The sequence below is a fragment of the Schistocerca piceifrons genome, chromosome 10 (genome assembly GCF_021461385.2).
Source record: "Schistocerca piceifrons isolate TAMUIC-IGC-003096 chromosome 10, iqSchPice1.1, whole genome shotgun sequence".
In the NCBI taxonomy this organism is placed as follows: domain Eukaryota; kingdom Metazoa; phylum Arthropoda; class Insecta; order Orthoptera; family Acrididae; genus Schistocerca; species Schistocerca piceifrons.
The window spans coordinates 88,305,476-88,323,900 of NC_060147.1; the positions used below are offsets into that span (position 1 = coordinate 88,305,476).

At 43.3% G+C, this 18,425-nt stretch overlaps 1 protein-coding gene across 2 annotated transcripts in view; it reads left to right on the top strand.

The window, feature by feature from the left end:
- LOC124718797 (plectin) overlaps positions 1-18,425 on the top strand; it is a 212,726-nt gene that overhangs the window by 129,244 nt on the left and 65,057 nt on the right. For both annotated transcript variants that reach the window (XM_047244409.1, XM_047244410.1), the window contains exon 10: positions 3,293-3,580. In XM_047244409.1, the coding sequence (XP_047100365.1) occupies positions 3,293-3,580 (288 nt within the window). The remainder of the gene's footprint in view (positions 1-3,292; positions 3,581-18,425) is intronic.

An 18,425-nucleotide genomic window follows, 5' to 3' on the forward strand; every position in this document is an offset into this window, starting at 1 on the left:
ACATTTTATTTTGAGCATGCATCTATAGCACCACATTTCAAAAGAATTTAGCTTCTGGTCTTCCTCTGTCCCAAGAGTCCATGTTTCACACCCATAGCATGCCACACTCCACACATATGATTTCAAAAATCTTTTCCTGATTTAAAGTCTGATGCTCTTAGCTGTTAAGATGTTTTTCTTCTTGTTAAAAGCAACCTTTGCTTGAGCAACTCGACTTCTCACTTCTGCCTTGCTCCTTCCATCCCTGGTAATATTACTGCCCAGGTAAGTAAATTTATTAACTAGTTCAAGCAGTTCATTGCCTACATGAACTTGGACTTTCACTTGATCTTTTTTGTCGCATGCCATTACTTTTGTTTTTGCATTATTAATTCTCATATTATATTCTTCCCTCATAACTTTATCCATTCTATTCAGTAGGACTACAAGATCTTCTCCACTTTCAGCTAGGACAGCTAAATCATCGGCAGATCTTATCATATCTATTCGTTGGCCATGAATTACTACACCCGTCTGTGAATTTTCCCTTACGTTTTTCAGCGCCTCTTCAATGTAGGTTGAAGATAACAGGGGCTAGTGCGCAACCTTGTCGGACACCTTTCCGTATCTGCACCCCTTTTTGTTTTGTCCATACACAGATAACTGCTGTCTCGTTTTTGTACAGGTTCCATATCATTTTTCTATCTTTATAGTCTATTCCTACTTTTTTGAGTACTTCAAACATCCCATTTAACATTATCAAAGGCTTTCTCTACATCTACGAAAGCTATGTATGTTGTCAGGTTCGTATGTAGTCGTTTCTCTATTATCAGTTTTAGAGCAAATATTGCTTTTCTGGTTCCTCTATCTTTCCGGAATCCAAACTGGTCTTCGGGGAGTGTAGCTTCGACTTTTTGTTCTATGCCTTTTAAGATAATTGAGGTTACTATTTTAGAGGCGTGAGTAACTAGGCTGAGCGTCCTATAATTTTCACAGCTTGTAGCATTGCCTTCTTTGGAATGGGGATCATAATGTTTTTCTCAAAGTCTGTAGGAATTTTACCCTGCTCGTACATGTTGAAAACAAAATTATGCAACTCCTGATTCAGTTTTGCTCCTCCAGACTTCAGAAGTTCGGCTGGGATATTGTCTATACCAGGCGATTTGTTGCTTTTCAGTTTTTCAGAGCTAGTTCAAACTCTTCCTTTAATATAGGTTCACCTATGTTGTGTGGATCTACTTCTGTTTCTTCTTCCATGATGTTTTCAGACAGTTCTGGTTCGTTGTACAGTTTTCCTATATACTGTTTCCATCTTCTTGCAACTTCATCATCGTCATCCAACATATTGCCATTTTCATCCATCACAGCCCTGCACTTGAATGAGATTTCCACTCTGCATCGGAGTGTGCGCTAGTATGAAACTTCCTGGCAGATTAAAACTGTGTGCCGGACCGAGACTCGAACTTGGGACCTTTGCCTTTCGTGGACAAGTACTCTACCAACTGAGCTACCCAGGCACGACTCACGCCCCGTCCTCACAGCTTTACTTCTGCCAATGTCTCGTCTCCTACCTTCCAAACTTTACAGAAGCTCTCCTGCGAACCTTGCAGAACTAGCACTCCTGAAAGAAAGGATATTGCGGAGACATGGCTTAGCCACAGCCTAGGGGATGTTTCCAGAATGAGATTTTCACTCTGCAGCGGAGTGTGTGCTGATATGAAACTTCCTGACAGATTAAAACTGTGTGCCGAATCGAGACTCGAACTAAGGACCTTTGCATTTCATGAGCAAGTGGTTCGCAGGAGAACTTCTGTAAAGTTTGGAAGGTAGGAGACGAGGTACTGGCAGAATTAAAGCTGTGAGGGCAGGGCGTGAGTCGTGCTTGGGTAGCTCAGTTGGTAGAGCACTTGCCCGTGAAAGGCAAAGGTCCCGAGTTCGAGTCTCGATCCGGCACACAGTTTTAATCTGCCAGGAAGTTTCATATCAGCACACACTCCGCTGCAGAGTGAATGCAGAGTGAAAATCTCACCTTGGAAACATCCCCCAGGCTGTAACTAAGCCATGTCTCTGCAATATCCTTTCTTTCAGGAGTGCTAGTTCTGCAAGGTTCGCAGGAGAGGTTCTGTAAAGTTTGGAAGGTAGGAGACGAGGTACTGGCAGAAGTAAAGCTGTGAGGACGGGGCGTGAGTCGTGCCTGGGTAGCTCAGTTGGTAGAGCACTTGCCCGTGAAAGGCAAAGGTTCTTAGTTCGAGTCTCGATCCGGCACGCAGTTTTAATCCGCCAGGAAGTTTCATATCAGCACACACTCCGCTGCAGAGTGAATGCAGAGTGAAAATCTCACCTTGGAAACATCCCCCAGGCTGTAACTAAGCCATGTCTCTGCAATATCCTTTCTTTCAGGAGTGCTAGTTCTGCAAGGTTCGCAGGAGAGGTTCTGTAAAGTTTGGAAGGTAGGAGACGAGGTACTGGCAGAAGTAAAGCTGTGAGGACCGGGCGTGAGTCATGCCTGGGTAGCTCAGTTGGTAGAGCACTTGCCCGTGAAAGGCAAAGGTTCTTAGTTCGAGTCTCGATCCGGCACGCAGTTTTAATCCGCCAGGAAGTTTCATATCAGCACACACTCCACTGCAGAGTGAATGCAGAGTGAAAATCTCACCTTGGAAACATCCCCCAGGCTGTAACTAAGCCATGTCTCTGCAATATCCTTTCTTTCAGGAGTGCTAGTTCTGCAAGGTTCGCAGGAGAGGTTCTGTAAAGTTTGGAAGGTAGGAGACGAGGTACTGGCAGAAGTAAAGCTGTGAGGACCGGGCGTGAGTCATGCCTGGGTAGCTCAGTTGGTAGAGCACTTGCCCGTGAAAGGCAAAGGTTCTTAGTTCGAGTCTCGATCCGGCACGCAGTTTTAATCCGCCAGGAAGTTTCATATCAGCACACACTCCGCTGCAGAGTGAATGCAGAGTGAAAATCTCACCTTGGAAACATCCCCCAGGCTGTAACTAAGCCATGTCTCTGCAATATCCTTTCTTTCAGGAGTGCTAGTTCTGCAAGGTTCGCAGGAGAGGTTCTGTAAAGTTTGGAAGGTAGGAGACGAGGTACTGGCAGAAGTAAAGCTGTGAGTACCGGGCGTGAGTCGTGCCTGGGTAGCTCAGTTGGTAGAGCACTTGCCCGCGAAAGGCAAAGGCCCCGAGTTCGAGTCTCGGTCTGACACACAGTTTTAATCTGCCAGGAAGTTTCAGCCCTACACTTGTTTCTTCTGTCTCCAAAGAACATATAACAAGAACAATATGTTGTGGTCTGGACTGTGCATTTTCTTGTGCAGGTGGAGCGGCTCGAGGCGCGCTTGCGCGCTTCGGAGGCGGTGGCAGCGGCGACAGCGGCTGCCCCCGAGGCCGGGTCTGTGGAGGCGAGGCTGCCCGCCGCCGTGGAGGCGGTCGTGGGCGACCTGCGCGCCGAGTACGGCCGCCAGCTGCGCGCCATGGCCGCGCTGCGCCAGCTGTACGACGAGCGCGCAGCTGCCGCAGCTGCAGAGGCGGAGGCCCGCGAGGGGCGGCTGCGCGTCGAGGAGCAGGCGCGCATGGACGCCGACGCCAGGTGCCTCAAGCTGCAGGTGGGGAACACCCTCCCTGACACCCTCGCCGTGCCTGCAACTCCTGAAACCTCTGTCTACAGTCTAACGTCTCCGTACAAACGAGCTCACAGGGCAATACATTAGTCGCCCATCAGAAGAGCACACTGGTTGATTTTGACCGCTGTAGGCAATGTTGAAATGGAGGTGCATTAACAGGCAGACTGACTTGTGGTTTGCTGATTGGCTAAAGAGTAGTACAGCTGGGCCGATTCTGGGACAGCCCGCATTGTTGCCAGATTCGCCCTCCCCCATGATGCCTTTGATGATATACCGGGTGATCAAAAAGTGAGTATAAATTTGAAAACTTACTAAACCACGGAATAATGTAGATAGAGACGTAAAAACTGACACACATGCTTGGAATGACATGGGGTTTTATTAGAACCAAAAAGAAAAACAAAGTTCAAAAACTGTCCAACAGATGGCGCTGGACAGCAAAACATCAGTGACAGCGCATAACAATCGTGTATAAAAGGAGCTGTAATGAGAGAGAGAATCAGATGCACCAGCAGTCACAGCATGTTGACGTTACCCGAAAAGACGCTTTTAGTGAAGCTGTATTATCAAAATGGGGAATGTGCTAGTTCAGCACTACAATCCTATCGCCATTGGAAGGCGATTCGAACGGGTAAAGGTCCATTGACAAATGCAGCCGTGGCGAGAATGATTTCGAAGTTCCAAGCCACGGGTTGTTTAGACGATAGACCCCGTAGTGCCCGACTAAGCACAAAGCGTAATGCTGCTGAGACAGTTCAGGAAGAAATGGAGACGGTAGCGGGTTCATCTGTGCACGGGGAAGTCTGCGCTGGTGCAGTCGCACGTCGCACCGGCAATCCATACACTACTGTTTGGTTGGCACTTAGGCGTACCCTCCGATGCTATCCATACAAAATCCATCTGCATCGTGAACTCTTACCTGGCGATTTACTGTGGCGGAGGGCATTTGCGATGTGGGCGTTTCAAAAGATGGCGGAAGATGACGATTGGTTGAGTAACGTGTTGTGGATCGACAAAGCTCATTTCACGCTCTGAGGGTCTGTCAATGCCCACAACTGCAGAATTTGGGCTACCGAAAATCCTGTAACTGTCCTGGAAACTCCAGTGTACAACAAGAAAGTCATGGTATGGGTTAGATTTACCACATCTACCGTTATCGGGCCGTTTTTCTTCGAAGAAATGCGTGATTCTGGTTTTGTAAGTGCTACTGTGATGGGTAAGAGTTGTACCGATATGTTACAGAATCGCATCATCCCCAGCCTGGCTGATAAACACCTGCTGGAATGTACGATGTTTATGCAGGATGGCGCTCCACCCCATATTGCTAGACGCGTGAAAGATCTCTTGTGTGCATCATTTGGTGATGATCGTTTGCTCAGCCGCCACTTTCATCATGCTTGGCCTCCCAGGTTCCCAGACCTCAGTCTGTGCGATTATTGGCTTTGGGGTTACCTGAAGTCGCAAGTGTATCGTCATCGACCGATGTCTCTAGGGATGCTGAAAGACAACATCCGACACCAATTCCTCACCATAACTTCGGACATGCTTTACAGTTCTGCTCACGACATTATTCCTCGACTACAGATATTGTTGAGGAATGATGGTGGACATATTGAGCATTTCCTGTAAAGAACATTATCTTTGCTTTGTCTTACTTTGTTATGCTAATTATTGCTATTCTGATCAGATCAAGCACCATCTGTTGGACATTTTGTGAACTTTGGTATTTTTTTTTTTTTATTCTTATAAAACCTCATGTCATTCCAAGCATGTGTGTCAATTTGTACCTCACTATCTACATTATTCCGTGATTTATTCAGGTTTGAAATTTATACTGACTTTTTGATCACCCAGTACATTGTTCCCAGATCCCTCCCCTTCCCCTACCCCTCTTCATAACAATGCCAGGAACAGGGGATCACTGTAGAGACAGAGAATCTGAAATTGGAAACTGCAGCATTCGACATCACGGAGGACCCAAAGAAACGAATTCCAGGCTTGTAAGGCAGCATGCGCCTACAGCTAGTAAGGTCCTACAAAATAGATTTCTTACAAAACTCTCGTGCATTTCCTCTTTGAATATTTCTCAAGCATGTGGAACTAACAGAAGACGCCAACCTATCCTTAGAACTGGCTTGTCAACATCTACATCTACATTTATACTCCGCAAGCCACCCAACAGTGTGTGGCGGAGGGCACTTTACGTGCCATTGTCATTACCTCCCTTTTCTGTTCCAGTTGCATATGTTTCGCGGGAAGAACGACTGCTGGAAAGCCTCCATGCGAGCTCTAATCTCTCTAATTTTACATTCTTGATCTCCTCGGGAGGTATAAGTAGGGGGAAACAATATATTCGATACCTCATCCGGAAACGCACCCTCTCGAAACCTGGACAGCAACCTACACTGCGATTCAGAGCGCCTCTCTCGCAGAGTCTGCCACTTGAATTTGCTAAACATCTCCGTAACGCTATCACGCTTACCAAATAACCCTATGACGAAACGCGCCGCTCTTCTTTGGATCTTCTCTATCTCCTCTGTCAACCTGACCTGGTACGGATCCCACACTGATGAGCAATATTCAAGTATACTGTGAACGAGTGTTTTGTAAGCCACCTCCTTTGCTGATGGACTACATCAACTACATTTAACGTGAGCTCCTCACAACAGCGCATTTTTCACGGTAACATACATTTCCAGAGGTGAAAGACCCGATAAATCATAGCATCAATATGAGACTGAGTCCCAGACCTCTAGAGCAGTAGCCCAACATTCACAGAATGAGTCGCCAGATTCCATAGATACCAGAGGTCAAACACGTACATACACTTGAATCTGTTTCTTTATATAAAACGCATGTAAAGGCCATTCAAAACGATCAAACAATTTCTCAGGCTTCACGTGTTTATCAAATTATTTGGCAGTGTGCTGCTTTGTTTGACATGATTGTCAAACATAATATGCAGATTTCAATAAAGCCTGATCTGTCAAACAGGTTAGGCTGTTCATGCATGCATTTGTCAAACAACAACCAGTGGCTTGCCAGACTATGATCTGTAACTCTGATGCATCTCGAAACTGGAGCGGATTTTTAAGATTTAATGCATGTATCCTGTACTGCACCTCGTACATTGTCCACTAGTGTAAAAATACTTCGTGACATGATACTCACAGCATGGCAGTTGTTTCAAAAGTAAGATTAAATTTGACAAAATTGTTCTATACGTCCGCCCAGTAGTCAAAAAATAGCGTGAAATTAAAAATAGCTCTATTCTGCTGTTATACATAGAAAATGGCGGGAAATTGAAAAATCGAATACAGCCGATTACACTTGTAGCGTGAAATTCAAAAATCCGAGATGGCGATGGCGATGGAAGATGGCTGTGAGGATACTAGGGAACCCTGCACGGTTGTCAAATTTCCCCCAGCCCCATGTCATCAGAATCCAAGATGGCCATCCAAGGTGGTGAGCTGGGCAGTTTGCATGATGGCACAGTCTAACACTGTCAAGCGTTACAATTTTGTGAGATTTTTGTGACAGTGATTTGCTTTGTTTGATATATCTGTCAAACAAACACTGAAGTGGCCAAAGTCACAACGAATACAGGCATGCATCAATGCAAGAGGACGTCCTACTGGGTATTAGAGGTACCGGTGTGTCTGAACCACCGCCTCTGGAGGTCTTGCTGTGTGTAGTACAACATGCAATGTGTGGTTTTCATGAGCAGTAAAAAAGTCGGAAATGATGTTTATGTTAATCACTATTCCAATTTTCTGTATAGGTTTCGGAACTTTCGGAACTGAGGGGATGCAAAACTTCTTTTGATGTGTGTATTATTGGTGCAAGTTAATTACTATTTTTTACTACAAAGTTTCATACGAAAGCACCCAGAAGTTCACCAGTGTGACCTGATTGATTTCAACATTTTGTACAGCCACTGACCCACAGATACGTGCGAGCTGCTGCATCAAATCGTTCAGTGGGCTTGTTAAAAGTAAGAAGCGCTCGCCCAAATGCTCTGAGAAGTCACCAAACGCGTCACATGGAGTTTGAAATGTGACAAGAACGTTCACTCAAAAATAACTTCCGAACTAAGTTAATTAAAATTTCCAAACGTTCATAAAAAGGTTTAATACCATAGTCGTTTCACAAACTCCTTAAAAGATCTGACATAATGTAAGATTTTCTTATTTTAACAAAAAATTATGTGGCGCTGTTGTCAGAATTGCCGAGGCTGTAATACGAGGGGCGTTTGAGAACTCCGAGACATGGCACCACCGGCGCGTATCGAAGTCATGTTTAGTTAGTAGCGGCTTTGGAAAGAACGCACAGCAAGTTTCAGTCACATTGGTCTATTTCTTTGTGTTTGCCATTCGTGTGAATCAGGGAAGTCGAGGGATTGTTAAAAAATGGACGAAAAAGAATTTCGTGTGGTGATTAAACATTACTTTATGAAACGCAAAGTGTCTCAGGAGACTAAAGAGAAGCTTGATAAACATTACGGTGACTCTACATCTTCGATTAAAACAGTTTATAAGTGGTTTCAAAATTTTCGAGCCGCGCAGGATTAGCTGAGCGGTCTGGGGCGCTGCAGTCATGGACTGTGCGGCTGATCGCGCCGGAGGTTCGAGTCCTCCCTCGGGCATGGGTGTGCGTGTTTGTCCTTAGGATAATTTAGGTTAGGTAGTGTGTAAGCTTAGGGACTGATGACTTTAGCAGTTCAGTCCCACAAGATTTCACACAAACACAAAATTTTCGTAGTGGCCATATGGGCACAAGTGATGCTGAACGTTCTGGACGCCCTGTGGAGGTTACGACTCCAGAAATCATTGATAAAATCCATGATATGGTGATGGATGACGGAAGAGTTAAGGTGCGTGAGATTGCTAGTGCTGTGGGCATCTCGAATGAACGGGTACATAATATTTTGCATAAACATTTGTACATGAGAAAGCTATCTGCAAGATGGGTTCTGCGACTACTCACGCTTGGCCAAAAACGGAATCGTGTGATGTGCTGCGAGTATGGTTTTGCAGCAGTCCAGGACGAATCCGTAGGACTTTAGACGTCGTTTCGTCACTGTGGATGAAACATGGATACATTACTATACTCCTGAGACCAAACAGCAATCTAAACACTGGGTTACCAAGGGAGAATCTGCACCAAAAAAGGCGAAGACCAATCCTTCGGCCGGAAAGGTTATGGCGACTGTCTTTTGGGATTCGCAATGGATAATCCTCATTGACTATCTGGAAAAGGGTAAAACTATTACAGGTGCATATTATTCATCGTTACTGGACCGTTTGAAAACCAAGCTGCAAGAAAAACGCCGGCGATTGGACCGCAAAATAGTCCTTTCCCATCGCGACAATGCACCAGCACACACCTCAGCAGTTGTGGTCGCAAAATTAATGGAAATGGGATTCCAACACGTTTCACATCCCCCCTCTTCTCTAGATTTGGCTCCCCAATTCGAATAAATGGCTGGCGGGACAAAGATTTTATTCAAACGAGGAGGTGATTGCAGCAACTAAGAGCTATTTTGCAGACTCGGAAATTTCTATTGCTCGGAAGCGATCAACAAATTAGAGCTGCGCTAGACGAAGTGTGTAAGTCTAAAAGGAGACTATCTCAAAAAATAAAGAATGTTTACCCCCAAACACGTAAGTAGTTTTTATTTTTGCACGGATTTTTCAAACGCCCCTCCTAGCATCACAGCTTTGTACAAAATAGGAAAATCGTGCCTGTACCTCAGATGTAGGTACTATTGATATGCTGGAATTACATTACAGGGGAAGGCTGAAGGTGTGTTAGGGACGTCACTGGACTACTTTAATCCTTGCAGGTGTAGTTATCGTGTCGTTATGGCTGTGTAGTGGGAAGCGTCTGTGCCTCGTAAGTAGGAGACCTGGGTTCAAGTCCTGGCTGTTGCTAAAATTTTAATTCATTCAGCTTTGCTTATTGAATATAAAGTTGAGACTCGTATATCTCCAGCAAAATGTAACTCTGCCAGATCAATATAACCAACATGTACCATTGTTGAGTACTGCACTAGCTTGGACATTAAGTTTAAATTAAAAGATGACCACTGTTTCTTGAGTATCAAAAACGTCTAATTATCGGAAGTTGATATGTTGGTGAGGCGTGTAGTTGCGAGGTTCCTGTTATATAGAAACAGTGATTAACACTCTGCGTTCCTCTGAGTGCGAAGTCTAGCTCGAAACGGAGACTAGGGCGAGATAGGCCCCTCAGAGGGCGCAGGCACAGAGGGAGCGCATACACTGACCAAAACAAAATGAAAAAAAGGTGGTTTAAGAATTATCCGTGAGAGGTACGTGATTTCTCCTACCTCTCGTGCTCCGATCTTCTGCCTGCGAAAAGAAGCCATTCGGTTGGCACACTATTGTAAACGTATTCTGTTGTCAAAGCATCAGTTCATGCAAGTAGAATCTTAGCGAAGTGACTACTACCTAACAGACGTCACGTGGGTTATGTGTCAACAACGCATTGAGGAGATGACTGACCGTCCTCGCCTTAATTATTAATGGGCAGTATCTGTTATTTCGTACATTAAGGCGAGAATGGCTAATGATCTTTCAGTGCAGATGCACACCAGTCTCGAACTCTTACGGGAATCGGCGAAATGCCGCGAGTAATGAGAATAATGGGAATGGGGACACTACATTAGTAGCTTGTGGATAAGTTGAGAACTTGAGTCTAACGGTAGGCGTCTTAGGACAGTCCGTGTCGTTGCCATGATTGGTGTGTGTGGATGGCTCAGTGGTCAAAGCACCAACATCTTAAGCGGGAAACCCGTGTTCGAATCCCGGCCTAGCCCAAATTTTCAACGCTCCCAATTGATTTAAACCAATGCTCACTCGCCGCCAGTGTCTGTAATTCCTTTGTGTCTTAATTCACAGAATAACCAAAGGGAAAATTCACCATTTTCTAGCAGAAGTTTAGTCGATCTAGCAGTGGATAAAGACACGACAGAATCGGAAATGCATAAAGTGAGTCGCGATTAAGCACTGCCCCACCTGAATTTAGTTAGTGGAAGCAAACTTTTTTCACTCGTGAGAACACTATAACACTTACAACGTAGGACTTTAAGGTTGCTGATGGGAACAACCGCACGAAAACAATCGATTGAGTCGGTTGCAGCTTGACGTATCGGTTGAATTGTTCATTCTTTCTTTTGAGGGAAATAAGTCTATGGGAACTACCGAACGGAAACAATGGAATCAGTCAGTTGTGGTTTTACGTATCGGTTGTATTACTGTTCCTTCATTACTTTCGCTTGGAACCAGTTTGTAGGAGCAACTAAATGAAAACAGTCGGCACATACCGGTAGTGTTTTGCGTACTGAGTTACGCATTCTTTGACGTCAAGTGATAACATTCTTTAGTTTTATGTCGGTAGAAGTATTTATTTACTCATTCATTCAACTAAAGCCACTCTTCAATGGTTTAGTTGTCTGAGGGAAAGCAGTGTGTTGTACTTCCATTAGCTGAAATAAAACACGGTTCTAGGCGCTTCAGTCTGGAACCGCGCTGCTGCTACGGTCGCAGGTTCGAATCCTGCCTCGGGCGTGGATGTGTGTGATGTCCTTAGGTTAGTTAGGTTTAAATAGTTCTAAGTCTAGGGGACTGATGACCTCAGATGTTAAGTCCCATAGTGCTCAGAGCCATTTCAACCATTTTGAAGTAAAACGATAGTAAGCTAAGGGGTCCAAATTTCGTCATCGTAATATGTTAGGATCTGTGTAGTCCTTTTTCCATAGTCTTTCCGGAGTTACACAGATCCTAATGTATTACGATGGCTAAATTTCGACCCCCTAGTTTACCATTGTTATATATATCCTGAATTTATGTTCCACTTGAAGCCAACTTACGATTAAATTACTGTAACTTACTACAGCCAATATCCGACATAAACGTTACACTGCAAAAACAGAAATAGGAGAAAGGTGTTCCTAATTTCGTCCCCCACAAAAACTCTGTCAAGCACAATTAATTTTTATGTTTTTTTTTTTTCTAACTCTGCCAGGCAGTTTCACTACTATGAATCACTTGAATCTCACGAATAAACAATCCTTTCCAGTTCTTTCAGCCTTCCAAAGACGTGTACCGTATAATTCGTACTTTTGTGTAGATAAAGAGCATGTTTCGTGCTAACAAACTAAGCGTTTCGTGCAACGAATCCATTTCTCTCCGCCTGCGTTTCCCCATATCAAAAAAAGTAAACTAATCTTATAAACAGCAAATAAAATCAGTGTTTAATGTACGGAGGAAGAAGTGAAGAACATCCCCAAAGTTATTAATGTTGGCGAGTCAACAACAGTCTCAGTACCCTGTGAACTTCCTGCTAACATTCGTGTTGTGGGTGTAGCAGAACCAAGACTAGAAATCGTTGTAGGACGTTAGGAAAACCGCAAAACATGCGCCACCTGTGACCCCCCCCCCCCCCAAAAAAAAGGAGAAAGGCAACTATATTTGTCATTGTTGCAAGAAGCCACTCTAACTTCATTTTCTCTAGAAAAATTTCCAGTGAGTGCAAAGGAGGAAAATTGAAAACCTGAAAAGTACTAATGTAATTTTCATTTTTTGAATGTTTTATGGGAGTTTTTGTGTTTTTATTGTTAAATGTATAATAATAAAAAAATAAAACTAACGCAAAAAGGAAACTTTAGAGTGCAGGATATTTGAGTTTTTGTAGCTTTTTTTTATTATGTGTTCATTTGTGTAGTTTTTTTGTTTAAATGTATTTTTTCGTAAAAATAAACTTTAAAATTTGTTTTGATATATTTTCAAACAAATGTTCACTGAAATTGGTGAATGCAATTTTTGTGATACAAAAATGACCTGGGAAGTAAGGAAGGTTTTAATAATGTAATTTAATTAGCTGAGTGAGCCAATTAAAAAAAGTTCTTTCGCACGCTCGAAGTTCTCGCAGCGTCTTCTTGCGGTCACGGCCAGGGTAGCAGCCGCTGCGAGGAGGTAGCCAATCGCCGTTAGCTGTGCTGGGTTGCAACGCTCACTACGCCACCTCCTCGAAGCGGCTGAACCCCTGGCCCTGGCGGGAGTAGGACGAGACTACACTGGCTCTACCGACCGAACTCGTTGAACAGAGAGAGAGGTGTGGGTGACAATTATTAGAGGCTCAAGGTTGTTTTTTCATAAATGAACACATTTTACAGTTTAGAAGCATTTATTCACCAAATGAAAATGCATTATTAGCATGTCTTTTTTATTCCTGATGAGCAATTCAACATATCATGGCATTGTTCCTGTGAGTCTTAAGCGTGAATTTTTGACTGTTTCATCATCACACCGTATTTGAATCAGTTCCTCGACGAGCTGCAACCTTGTTGCAATGTTGATCTTAGGGTTGACATCTGGACTATTTCCAGGCGTGGCAAAGTTTTTGCATTGTTTTTGGCCAAGAACTGCACAACGGACTTGGCTTTATGGCAAGCGTGCATGTCGGGAAACCATTCATTCCTTCACCTGAGGTGCCTCTTTTCCAGCACTTCCCTATAATGAGTTTGATTCATAGTGCCTTCGACAATGTAGAGTCATCCAGTAGTACCCTTTGCTGACATGACTCTCCACACCATAGCAGACGTGGAATGTTTTACAGTTTGTGCGGTACAAAAACTCAGAAAACACAATTCTGCAGACATACTGGCTACTTTCTTCACATATGGAGAATATAGACTAGTCAGAAAAGGAGATCTGAAAGGAATAAGAAAACAGTTTAATCATAAAAGGTCCATAATTGCTGATGTCAGACGAAAAACAAAAATAAAATTTCTCCTTGTCTGTATTCAATATTTTGTTGAAAACAAATGTTCATCTTTCAAAAGAAATTTTCACACGCATATTCTGAATTGGTTTAAATAAAGTTTATTTACCTTGCTCCAGTGGCTCCAAACTGATTTCTAGTTTCATGAGCCCATTTAAATCTCTTTGCACTCATTGGCCGCGCAGGATTAGCCGAGCGGTCTGGTGCGCTGCAGTCATCGACTGTGTGGCTGGTCCCGGTGGAGGTTCGAGTCCTCCCTCGGGCATGGGTGTTTGTGTTTGTCCTTAGGATAATTTAGGTTCAGTAGTGTGTAAGCCTAGGGACTGATGACCTTAGCAGTAAGTCCCATAAGATTTCACACACATTTGAGCATTTTTTTGCACTCATTGCCCGGGTAAGTTTTGATGTTTTGCGTGGATGACGACATGGAAGCCCTGCACTAATAAGCTTTCTGCAGACTGTCGAGCGAAAAACACCAACTCCAAAGTTCTCCAGAGCCTTGTTCAAATCCTGACTGATAGCTCTGCTGTTGGTTACGCCATCTGGACAAATTTACGTTGAGTCCTAGGAGACAGTTTGCTCTTGCGTCCACAGTTCCCTCGATGTGCAGGACTGAAATTAAGACCATCTTTCGCTGCCTGGCAAATGCTGCTTACAGATTTTTTTGAAATTTGTAACCTGTTTCCCATTTCTCGCTGTGAATACTGTTTTTCTTCGAGTAACAGTTTTATAGTACTGGAAATCGGGTATACTTTGACTGATTTTCAGATTCAAATGTGATTATCATGACTATTTTTTAACTGATGTGATGTTTAAGTTTCTCAATTTGTGCATGTATGAAAGGATTACACAGTGATCAGTACAACACATTTGACAAAATACAGAGGTAGTTATGGGGAAAATTGTTGGTGGTCAAAGTTACCATCGGTTCAGGGTTACATTGACCGGCCTCTGTCTCCACCACAACTGTCAACTACATTTCCATCTGTGGTCAATATTTCAACCACAAACTGAAACTTTTACCACCCAGAAATAAATACATTGGTCTAAATTTATATTAAATGCTTTATTAAGCTTTATAGAAAGAGAAAACATAGTGAGGTACATAAAGGAAACAGTGTGATCCATCATCAGAATTATGAAAATAATGAAAGTTATCAGGATGAAGTACTACACATATAGCCTCAAAATTAGTTCAGCATAATACCCTCAATGTCACCCAAATTAAAATATAGCTTTCCCAAATATAGCAAGTCTTGCACATTAAAAGGAAAACCCCATTCACTAACTGTCAAACCATAATGAACAAATGTTTCTTCTTATTCATTTGTAAATACACTCGTCTTCCACCTTTTGCAATACTGTATTTCTTTGATGTTGCGTTCATTGAAATTGTGCCACTTTTAATTGTGTCTAATGCAATCTGCATTTCTTCTTCACTGTGTTATACTGTCTTGCACCAGGCATCTTTCTATGACTTCTCGGCATATTGTACCTGTGTAGGAGAACAACAGAAGCATAAGAACACAATGACAGGAGTGTATCTGTAAGCCTGGGGTAACCCTGAAACAGGGACGTCATGCACATGACCTCAGAAAAAGTAATATACTGGTCAATGTATACGTTTGGAAAAAAAAAAAGAAATATCATTGGTCTGTTATGAGAATTAATCGAGCAACATACCTAATATAGTGTAAAACACCGATGGATTTGTTGTTATGAGATATTGGTGAATTTTGCACAATTAACTTTAAACATACTTTTTCATAAACAACTTCAAGTCTCAGCAGGTTCGCCAACTGCTGCATAAGAAAATCGGCACTACATGTGCGACATCTAGCGTATATTGATGGAACTTTTCCACCAAAAGACGCAACTGAGAGGCAGTAGAGAGATGTAAAACTATAGAACGAAAAACTAATCTAATCTAATGTTTCTAATCGTGCTTGAGTGGTCAAAGTAACCACGGCAGTCAAACTATACCCAGTTTTCGATAGCAACTTTTCTTGGTGACAGATCACTTTACGGATCCATAACCAACAAGTATCTGAAAATATTTGTGTTTCATGGCTAGAATCCAAGTAGGGATACTCATAAATTATTGTTTGATGATACATTAAAAATATAACGCATCTGAAGTATGTCCAAGGTGAATTAAACTGTCTCCAAAACAGTTGCAGTCATGCAATTTCTGCCTCAACAACAACTATGGACTGCTAAGCGAGTACCGACAAAATTGTTACTGGCGCAGCTCTGCCAATAGCAAAGGCAAATGTTGCCATATAGATGTAATTGCGTGAAAATACAAATATCACATGGCTGAATAACTCCAGAGTGAGAGGAACTATAAAATATCAGACTTTTCGTTTTGAGTCTAATAATTTTCACATCTCTGTATAGCCCAATTAAAAGTACTTGGCAGTTGACATCTGTCACTTGCCGCTACAGTGCTGCCGCATCTGCGGGCGGCTACTGCTCAGTTTAAGGCGACACACAAACATTGCGTATCACTTCACAAGTGCTATTAATATGTAACGCGTAGCAATGTTGGAAGCAGTCGCTGCGAGATGTGACGAAAATGGCAGATCCTCTGTTGGCAGCTGATTTTAAGCAACTAATGACTGTTGCAGACGATGCGTTTCATAGCCCTGCATTTAAACTCATGCCCTAAGCTGACCACAACCTCGTGATGTGCAGTGTATCCCAGAAAACGGCGATCAACAATCTGTGGCAGAACTAAAATCATGATCGCCTTGTTCACAGCGTTTAGGCTAACTCCTACAATCAAACTCACGACAGAAAAAATTCATGATATGTTTCTTTGCGTAGACATGTTTGGCAGCAAAATTTCAGTTTTTGCGGTAAAAACAAACTGTAATTTCTCGCCGCCAATGGTTGCCTGAAACTATCCTCACACTGGCTACACGAGATGCGGCATTACCAAGCCGATACAAGCAGATTCCAAACGAAAAAAGGATGACAAGAAGAAAAATAGGGGCAAATGAAAAAGTCAACACGATGATGAAAACGACGCAGAAAAGTATTAGAAATAAAAAATACTATACTAATTAAGTTAAAAAAATGATAGTTCAAGTATTTTGATTAGGCTCAGAAAAATTAAAATAGCTTCACATTTAATGAGGTTTGAACACTTGACCTTGAGAATGTCATCTTCACTCACTATCCACTGCACCATACCATTACTTACCTGAAATTCGATTGTATTTGTAACTCAGATGTTCCACTCGCAACAATTAACTGCCAGCCTTCATAATTTCGGCTTCATGCAATGTCACTGGAAGTTTATCTAATGTGAGCCAATATCTGTGTTTATAATAACTGTATCAATGAGACTGAATCGTGTCTTATGCAGAAGGATCCAGTGCGTATGAAACGAGTATATTTCTTAAGCATCGTTTACACGTGTCTGTGTGTTTTGTTTTTGGTGTAGTTATGATGAAATGCGAAATGAAAGGGCTGGGGATCAAAACAATGCCGGTCAAGAAATTGGAAGCGAACTGACCAATTGGTGTAGCACTTGGCAACAGGAAACAGTTCGGGCGTAACATCAAGTGCTTTGATTGGAGGAAACCAGCTAAGTGCACCATTTGTTAGCTGTCAAGTTATTTTAATAGGAGTATAGTAGCAAGAATCTTGAGGTTAGGTATGTACGATAGAGTGTAAACACACTGAAATATGAAGTGGGGAATGGAGGAAATTTTTTGTTTTTTGCATACCTGTGTTTGTGGGATTTCAGTGTTGCTGACTACAAAAAACAAACAGTGGCATATTGCTGCACTTGAGACCTCCATACGTGATTTGAACATGGATGGGTTGACAAGTCTGAGTTATAGATCAAAATTCAGTCAATCAGGAGTGCACATACAAACAAATAAAAAAAAATACAAGCATGATTGTCTGCAGCTCATGGTCTGAGTCGGCTCTCAGCCGTGGCAGCGTGTGGACGGCCCCGCGCGCCGGCCAGTGCTCCGCTGCAGGCATTGTTTACTTCTGCGTCGTAGTTTTAAGGCTTGTGTCTGTCCACCGTGAACAACATGTCGAGCGCTTACCACCGTGCGACCCTTGAAGTTTCCTTCCCAGGTGAACATGCGCGACCTCGTGGACATGAAGTTGAAACGTTCATACGTGAAGAAGTTCGTTTGGATCCTAACCACGTTATCGGAATCCATTTTTCGATCACAAGTAGTGTCGTTCATATTAAAATGACAAACACTGAGGTGTGTGAAGATGTTATTCGCCGCCATGCCAATGGACTTAAGTTCAAATACTCTGATGGTCACGTCGGAGCTGTAACACTTGAACTCGCAGAGTACGGTCAACGCACGATTAGGGTGTTTGAACTACCTTTTGAAGTGCCGAAAGACGAAGTTGTCTCTGCGTTACAACCGTACGGTAACGTCATTGGTTACGTAGAGGAAAATGGCAAACCTTCACGACCTACCATGTCCTTAATGGTGTGCATCAGGTCAAAATTGAACTGAAAAAACATATACCATCATACCTGACCATTGGCGGGGTGTGAGCCATTGTCATGTACGACGGCCAACCCCGAACATGTGCGGGTTGTGGACAAGAAGGCCACGTCAGATCTGCCTGCATGCGACGCCGCCTGATCCAGACGCCGGTCGGCGAGGAAGCATCCCCAGCGGTGATCACTCAGATCCCTGTGACATATGCCAAAGTTGCCAAGGAAGGTAGCACCTCTACACAGAGTCTTCCTGCTCTGTTGACGTCGTCTGATCAGGTAGATGCAACCACTCCTGAGATTCCTTCTGAGGTGCCACAGACGCCAGATCCTGACCTGCCGAATCATCGCAGCACTGTGACTGAAAATGCTACTGAGATGGACGTTGATCAGGGAGTGGTACCTACTTCTGCTTTCCTTCAGACTGGTCCGGAGTCAGACGAAAACCACCCGCAATCGGACTCTGAACGACCTGCTCGAAAACAAGGGTCGACACGAAAGAGAAAGAAACGTAGCCGTACACCCCCTGATGAATCC